General features: G+C 39.6%; 1 protein-coding gene across 1 annotated transcript; it reads left to right on the top strand.

The window, feature by feature from the left end:
• The first annotated feature begins 1027 nt into the window (after positions 1-1027).
• CZH9orf64 (chromosome Z C9orf64 homolog) lies at positions 1028-8668 on the top strand. The gene is made up of 4 exons (XM_040542368.1): positions 1028-1691; positions 2228-2487; positions 6790-6985; positions 8226-8668. The coding sequence occupies exons 1-4, from the start codon at positions 1355-1357 to the stop codon at positions 8456-8458; spliced, it is 1026 nt and encodes a 341-aa protein (XP_040398302.1). The 5' UTR covers positions 1028-1354; the 3' UTR covers positions 8459-8668.
• The last annotated feature ends 168 nt before the right edge of the window (positions 8669-8836 follow it).

Here is an 8836-nt window from a genome sequence, read left to right as displayed (position 1 = left end):
TGATACACTCTTCTTTTCTCCCCACAAGAAAATGCATACATGACAGTTGCTGTTAAGCTTGCTCTTATGCTTCTTTGATATAGATGGAGTTCTGTGTTCTTGACAAATTAAAGAAACCACGTGAAAACAATGGCTCAGCTTTGCTGTTTGGGAAAAAAATGCAAAAATACTCATGCAAACTTTGTGTAAAATTTGACTTTTTTGCAAGTGTTTGGCCCTCTTTGCAGTACATATATATTTTGGTGACAGTATATAAATAAAATATTTAAAAACTTTGTGATGTCACTGATTAAACAGTGGTAAAGTACACCTGGTTTTATGAAGCTTGCTTAATGCAAATAACACTTAGAAATGGCAGTTGGTGTACCATTACGGAATGAATTCTAGTTGTTTTCAGAGCTTTCATTTGTATAAGGTAGACAAATTGGCAAATGGACAGTATATAACTCTGTAACTTGTTTTTCATTGTATTCAAAACTTAACCTTGTTTGATTTCCCTGTTGTATGTTGAATTCCGTAGGAAATATGTCAGAAATTAAAAAAGGTAAAGCCTCTGGATATCTCATGTAATACCTTCGCATTTGTATTTATAGTTTACAAGTTCTAATTTCACTTCCTTAATAATAATAATAATAATAATAAAACAGTTTACAAACTGCAAAGGAATGTTGCGTATGTGGATGTGATGGGTGTGAGAATAAGAATGGATTCTTTTTCTCCTTCTGGCCTATGTTACTTTTTATTTTTTAATGGGGTGGGTAATTCCTGACATAGCAGGATGCTACCTTGTAAAACACGGGGGAAAGGGCAGGGAGGGAGAGTTTTACGTACGGCAGACCTCGTGGGTAGACGTATGCTCAGCTCTTTAAAAAAAAAAAAAAAAAAAAAAGGCAGTAGCACACCAGAAGCTCGTTTTTCGCCTATGGGACTGACGGGCACGGCAAAGCCTGGCGCAGACCGGAGAAAGGGGCGGTCTAGACAAAATTGCGAAGGGAGGAAGGAAAAGGCGGGCGCTGCCGTGTGCCTCCCGCGGGGTGCGCGCACGGGGCTCCTGCTGCAGGAGGGGAAGGCGCCGGGCGTGCCAGCCTCCTTTGTTTGTTTCTAAAACCACCCGGATCTCCGCCAAACCGAGCGGATCTCCGAAGATCTCCGCCTCCCCGCGGACGGCCCCCGCCGCTCCCCCCTCAGCGGGGAGGCTGCCGCCGGCCGGCCCCGAGGCCTGCGCACTGCCGGGGCTGGGCCGCTCCGGGCCGTGCTGTGCTGCTGCTGCTGCTGCCGCCGGCCGCGGTGGGACAGGGGTGCGGGCGAGGCCCTCCCGCCGTGCCGGTGCCGGTGCCGGTAGCGGTGGCCGCTGATGGAGGCGCCGCCGTCCCCGCTGGAGTCGGCCCGGTTCATCGCGGGCCGCAGCCGGGACGTGTCGGTGTCCGAGGAGGGGGCGCGGAGGGTGGCGGAGGCCCTGTTCGACAAGGTGTCCTCGGCTGCCTTTAGCCTGGCGGGCTGGAAGGAGCTGCACGAGCTGAACCCCCGCGCCACCAGCGAGGAGGCGGTGAGCTGGGTGTTCCTGGTGGACACCCTCAACTTCTCCTTCTGGCCGGAGCGGGACGACCAGAAGTGCCTGGTGAAGTACAAGGGCACGGCCTACAGCGGGTACTGGGCGCTCTGCGCTGCCGTCAACAGAGCGCTGGACGAGGGTTAGTGCGGGGCGTCGAGCGGCGACATGGCCACCTGCTGACAAAGGGTGCTGGGGCACCTGGCCTTGCTGCTGCCGGCCTTGAAATGCACAGACGGGTGTGTGGGTGCTGGTGGGAGGCCTAAGGACAGTTCTGCCTGTCTGTAGGTTGAGGGGAAAGTGTGTGATCAGGCCCTTTTTGTACATACACGGTGATTAGAAACAGGGGTATAAAAGACGGTTGCTAATGATTGTGTTTGGGGGGTGCACGCCGGTGTAGTAAACACAGTACTGAACAACAAAGATCAGTCGGGAAGAGCTGCGTATAAAAAGTAGGAAGATGCAGCTACGTGTCAGAAATTCTTATCTGAGGAGGGAGCGCTGAGAACAAACACAAACCTGGTTATAAAACGCCTGTTCGGGTGGTTGTCACGGAACAACGTCAATTTCAGGAGCTGATAGGCCTTTTATATCTTACTAATGGTGTAAACGCTCTCATTTGTAATCACTACATACGTGGTACAATACCCTAAACATCTTCTTTTTACTGTTCTGAAGGAATACCTATTACCAGCGCCTCATATTATGCCACCATGACGCTTGACCAAGTCAGACAAGTATTGCGCTCTGACACAGAAGTGCCCATGCCTTTGATCGAAGAGAGGCACCGGGTGCTGAACGAAAGCGGAACAGTTCTTCTGGAGAAGTTTGGAGGCTCCTTCCTCACCTGTGTTAAAATGAGTGAGAACAGTGCCCAGAAACTACTACGCCTAGTAGTGGAAAACTTTCCTTCTTACAGAGATGAGGCCGTATTTGAGGTAAGTTAGCTGTAATGTTGAATCTCCTTTGGTAAGAACTTATTCCCTTACTCCTTTCTGACTGCGGCTTTAAAAAATAGCATTTAGGCTGTCTATGGAGTTTTTTTTTTCTGAAAGGATAGTCGTTTCAGAATTGATGTAAAATTTGTGAATTGCTGGCATTTTTTAATACAGAAGATGGAAGGTGAACAGAAACACTTTGGTGGAATTCATGAGTAAAATTCAAGGGAAATAGGAAGGAAAATTATTATTTTAATATTTTGCCTCAAATCTGTAAAGCGATTGGTCTATATAACAAAAGGAAAATCAGACTTTGAAGTGGTTGATCTTTATTATGTAAATTATTGTAGGTAATATGTGCAGGCAGGGCAGCTTTTGAAATAATGCTTTTGGACTGCAGTACACTTTTTTGTTAAGATAGGGTAAAATTACTGAGATTTCATTTCTCTGTCAATTTAAACTTCTGAAGACAAAATCGCACTATTTATTAACAGTAAAGGAATCCTCATTATCTTAGTGCTGACATAGTCAGGAGCATATTTCTAATAATGAGGTTTTTGTTTTTGTTTTTTTCACCAGAGAAGAGCCATTTTTTTATATGCTTTCTCTGTTGTATCTCCACTCTGTTGTAATTTTGATATACAACAAGTTCCCAATTAGATCATGACTATATTGTATGCCTTATAATATGTGTAATATATGAGGTAATTTCTGCCTGAAAAGTGAGAATCTTTTTTTTTTTTTTTTTCCCCTCTTAAATTGCTACCCCTCACCCCCTATCCCATCTCTTTTTCTTCATTTACCGTGAGGATCTTTGCATGTAATGAAGGAAGTGAGTCTGTGGTAGTATAGTGGAAATGTGCAGCTAACTGGGAATCACATGAATTGTTGTTGATTAATGACTACAGGCATGAGTTAACCCCAAATGTCATGCTTTTGTCAGAGATGACAGTGTACTGAAGCTTTATGCAGCAGTCTCCCTGACAGAAACTGGTGAGAAGTAAATAAGAGTATGTTTGGTATTTTCTGTGTCTTGTTTTCCCTACACAGGCATGCTTTTTATTTAGCCTTAGCGACATGTAGCTATTCCTGCACTGTGTTCGTCAGCGGTACTGTTCAGCTGTCAGATCACCAAAATACTTTATTCTAGTGACAGTACAGCCTATACTAATAGTTTGTACAGTCTTTTGAAGATAACTCCCTAGAAGACCGTTCACTGGAGTTTTGAGCCAATAGCATTTTTCACTTAAATGTGCTGTTGAATAGGTGGCATCATTTTATTTTCCTCTGTCTCCTGCTATGAAGTAATGTCATATTAACATGAAAAATCAGGGCTTCTCTGTAAGTAATCACTGAAGCTATTAGTTTAATTTATAGGGATTTTTTACATATGAAGTAATTTAATGACATTTTTGTGATGTAAAAGGAAGTATTTTCCAGGTAAAGCGGTAAATAGAATATTTTCTTATCTTTATAGTGACTGTATTCATTGATGTAATACCTTTCATGAGATGATGCCGAATGCTTTATAAAGCAAGGCTACCTAAAAGCAGCAGCAGACTTCAGAATGAAAAGCTGTTCCAAAAATGATCCCAGACCGTAAGCAGTGGCATAGTAGTAAAGCCTGTTGCATGAATACAGAAGCTATTTTTCTACTTTCACTAAGCAAGCTGTGTATTTTGAAGGTAGGTGGAATAATGCAGACCAGGCTTACACCCTGCTTGTTTTGAAAAATATTAAAAAAAAAACCCACACATATAAAATCAGTGTTGTCACCTAATCTGAGGTGGTGACGTGGATCATGTTATAGTAACTATTTCTATGGCAGCAGGCTGAGATCTTTAACGAAAGCAAAGTTGTACTTGTGAGGATTAGGAGGGAACTGGAAATAGGATGAAGTATCCAACAACAAGCCAGTGTTTTTCACTGACTCTCTGTAATAAAAATATATATATGATAGTAAAATAAATTGTGTACTGTAATAAACCATACTATCACAGATAGTATAGCTCTCCTGTAATCTGACCTCCTAGAATAACTTTTAAAATTAAGACAGTTCTTTGGCTTTATGTTTTATCGAATATGCACACAAAACATTTCTCATAATTACACACTACTGAATGTAGTTACATAAATTGTCAATGTTCTTTTGCTTCTGAAAAGTGAATTGCAAACCAAAATCCCTGAAGCCTTTTTGACCTTACATGGGTATTTTATCTTTAGATGCTGTGCTGAATTTGAATCCTGGCAGAAGTTTAAATATTAGACCATGCTATACTTGCCTGTCAGGTTTTTCATGTTCTGACATACAGTGGAGTCCTTCTGGGCTTCCAGTAATCCATGTTTTATGTATGTGCTTTTAATTTCCCATCACCTGTGATGGAGGTGGTAAAATTCTCATGATCTTCCTGTTCTCTGCTTTTCTTCCTAGCCATGCTATGGCATTTTGATATCTGCCAGCACAATACCCCTTCTTTCTTTTGATGTCAGTAGGCCAGAATTAGTTATGCCTCTTGATACTGGCTCGTTGTAGTGGAGAGAAGACACAAGTGTCCCCATATTTGGTAGCTTTTCCTGGAATGTGAGGATGTTGCAGAAAAGAAGTATAGTTCATCAGGTACAGTGTTCCATTTTTGGACAAATTACACTATCTTTGAGACAGTGTCATCCAGCTCCATGCTTGCTATCTGTTGAAAAGAATATTGGGAAAATTTACTGGAAACGCTTTATAGTCTGTTTCATATAGAAAATTTGCACAAACTCCAGAAGATCTGTGCAGCATTAAAATTAACAATAATTGAAACAATGAAATCATAAATTCATATTCTCTATGAAGAGTCCCAGTCGGTATTTTTCTTCCAAATTAAATTGCAGCATGAGATGAGAAGTTCTGCCTGAAGTCTGTCTTCCATACTGCTGTTGTAAAATGGTGTGTTGCTGGGGGTTATCTGTACCTTACTATATTGGAAAAAAAGCTATTAGAAGAGCAATGTCCTTGGTCTTCATTAGCTTCAGAGCAGTAGGAGCTACAATGGAATTTGGTCTGTTAATCATTTATGTATTTCCTGTTGTGAGTCTCAAGTGGTATTTTATTATTTACCATACAAAATGCAGTATTCTCTAGAAGTAAGTTTGTACATCTATATCAAGTAGGGAATGAAGTGGAAAGTTTTCAGAATGTTTACAGAAGTTGTTCTGTGAAATGCAGCTGGACATCTTGTTCTCAACGTTTTTGTAGAATAGCACTCAATGACAAACAATCAACTTTGTTTTCAGCCTGTAGCATCTTGGCAGTCAAGTAAAATTAAATGAACTTTTAAAATGCCATTTTAAATTGTGGCTATATGAAGGGTGGTGAAACAGAACTGGAAATAAGTAGAATCCCCATCTACCTGTATTTTTGCTTAACCATTTCAGTTGCATGATGTTGTTAAGAAATGCATGATGATGTTTTCGAAAGCTGAAAATCTGTTCTAGCTATAAAGCAAAGAAAAGGACATAATCCAATCACAGATTTTTCTGAAAGGTGCAGGTTTACATTTGCGCATTTTGTTTGTAAATAGAGTACAAGCCTCAGCTCTGTACAGATCATAGCATAGCATTAGTTTTTCCCCTTGTGAGTAGTCATAAAGCATGTAATGTTTTTCAGGGTTAGCACCAGCAAAAAAAATAAAATGTAATAAACACTATCCATGGGTCTATTTTTAAGAAAATCTAATATTTGTGAATACACCAATTACCGAAATTAATTTTCATCTCCCCTCCTTAACTAGCAAGGTACACTAGACACCACTGGGAATCGTTCATTATAGTTTTCACCAAAATTTCCTTAACATTTGGGGTAAGTTAACGTAATATGTTAACTGTCTAATCTAATACCTCCTATTTAGGCTTGGATGTTGGATGATTTCTAGGGTTTCAAAAAGAATTAATGTGTGCTGGATTGCAGCCACTGTTTGTGAAGTGGAAATAAACAAGCATTGTTTTCTGATATCCAAACGTTTTTTTTTAATACAAGTATTTTTTTATTCCATGACAACAGTATCTACATTTCTTTTTTATTTTTTTTATGAGGATTCCACTTGATATCTGCTTGTGATTCAATTTTTTTTAAGTATTAAGGTATTTACAGTATTGCACTTCTATTCTCTTTTAGTTAAGTAACCTTTGCTTAACTGAGTAATATTTTGGGTTGTGTTTTCTAGAACAACATTAATTTACCTGTCTCTCTCGAGATGCCATTTTCTGCATTTCTTGATGTGTCTCTGGCACTTAAGCAATTTGTATTTTTTTTTTCATCAGGAAAAAAAGGTTTCTTTCTACAAACGGGCACAAATACTTGTGGCTGATACATGGAGTGTACTGGAAGGCAAGGGAGATGGCTTTTTTGGTGACATTTCTAGTCTGACTATATTTGCTGACTACAGAATTCCTCAAGTTCTTGTTCACTTAAAAGCAATGAAGTATTCTGAAGAGCTAATGAAGAAACTACGTGACGGTTTGTTCCTTCTTTTCTAATGTCAAGTAATCATGTTTTGATAGAGTAAGATAAAAGCTAATTTTAAGATGCAGCATTTGCTCTCTCTGAGGGTCATATATATTATATATATATTTTTTTCCTCCAAGGAACTGGTACTTCTGTAGTGATGAGGTAATAGAAAGGAATTCATTCTCTAATAGTGATTTCAAATGAGATGTTAAGGTTACTTTTTACGAAGATCTAACTTCCTTGGATTAAGCACAGAATTAGAGACTCCAAGCAGTTGATCTCAGAGTTTTAAAACAACCACTGTTGCCAGAGTCACTTTCCAACACGAGTATCGTTGTGATTTTGAGGTTTAGATAATAATAGAAGCAGTGATTTCTTTATGAAGTTCAAAGAACATATAACAGCATGGGGATTCTTGTTTGTCTGTATGAAAAAACAGCTGCTGTTTATATGAGGGACAAGCAAGATAATACCATAAACATCCATTTAAAAAAAAATACATGCCATTGCTTCTAAAGAATATAATTGCACAGCACAGGTTACATCTTCCAGTACTTAGTAACTAGAAATTCGAACAAATGAAAACAGAAACCAACCCTTTGTCCACTGCAAAATGAGTGTATTTATAAGTAGGACTGCCATTATGCCATTTTAAAGTTACACAGCAAGATAAACAAATTAATGCAATAGTCCATGAATCTTAATAAACTGGCCACACACATATATGTGTGCATATGTATGCGTATTAATGTGTGTGTTTATATATCTTGTGTGTGTGTGTATGTAGAGAGAGAGATACAGGATCTGTTTGTTTGAACGGCTAAGATGGAAATGTCCTTATTAGGATGCATGGAAAAGAAATTGTCTATGTGGTCTGTTTAATTTTTGATCCTTGTAAAGAGTAGACTTATCCTTGCAGAAAGTACACACGTTTGGAATTATGTTAGTGTATCCTCTACAAACAAAATTGTCATATAACGTGCAGTGTAACCCAGACGCTTGTTCTGTTTTTAAACTCAGTCTCTTAGAATACAGGATGGCTTTTCAATTGAATGGAAGGCAAACTTAAAAATATGGTAATATTAAAGTAAGCAATAGAAAATGTACAGTAACATAGTAGTTACAGCGTAAGTCATGAAAACTGCGGTCCCAGATTAGAATAAATGTGAAATAAAAAGAGAAAAATCAGGACATACTGTGACTTCTGTCTCCCAAACGTAATTGGATTGCTGTCTCTCATGTCCTGCAGGAACCATTTTCCAGTCTGGAGATAAGGAGGAGGTGGAGATCCGTGGTTGTTCAATTTGGTGTTGTGCACTGATTTGTAAGCACCTGCTGGAGCTCTATGAGAAGAAGGGTCAAGACATGCGCGATCAGATCAACGCAGTTTTACTTGATTACTATCTTTGGGACTATGCCAGGGATCACAGGGAAGAGATGAAAGATACTCCATTTCATCGCGTACGGTGTATATATTATTGAGTCCCATCTGGTATCTGTTACAGCTACTTTTTTAATACAGTGGTTTCTCATGTACTAATTTAGAGCTTGCTAAATCAACCAACGCTCACTTTCTGATGTTACGTTACCTACTTATGTATTATTTTTTGGATCTTTCTCTAGCTGTGCCTGGAGTTAATAGTGTAAAATCATGCTGGAAAATCTGTATTAATACAGGTTTTACTGCTTCGGCTTTGGGCTCTGTTTGTATGTGTATACAGATGTGTATATATGCGTGCACATACATGTACGTGTGTCTGAACACTCCAGACGGCTGCTTGGCCGGCAGTTGTGAGCTGTTGTGAGCATGGCACACATAGGCAGAGACCGCTTGTGCTCAGGGAAAACTCCCGTTTTACC

The sequence above is a fragment of the Cygnus olor genome, chromosome Z, assembly GCF_009769625.2.
Source record: "Cygnus olor isolate bCygOlo1 chromosome Z, bCygOlo1.pri.v2, whole genome shotgun sequence".
Taxonomy (NCBI): domain Eukaryota; kingdom Metazoa; phylum Chordata; class Aves; order Anseriformes; family Anatidae; genus Cygnus; species Cygnus olor.
The sequence above is the reverse complement of the archived record's forward strand: the minus strand, read 5'-3'. Positions and strand labels throughout refer to the sequence as shown.

Bases quoted from the DNA above. Each gene is read 5' to 3' on its own strand.
- CZH9orf64 (XM_040542368.1), top strand. From the start codon at position 1,355: ATGGAGGCGCCGCCGTCCCCGCTGGAGTCGGCCCGGTTCATCGCGGGC. The intron at 1,692-2,227 runs GTTAGTGCGGGG...ACTGTTCTGAAG, and splicing joins CAACAGAGCGCTGGACGAGG to GAATACCTATTACCAGCGCC. The intron at 6,986-8,225 runs GTTTGTTCCTTC...CATGTCCTGCAG, and splicing joins AATGAAGAAACTACGTGACG to GAACCATTTTCCAGTCTGGA.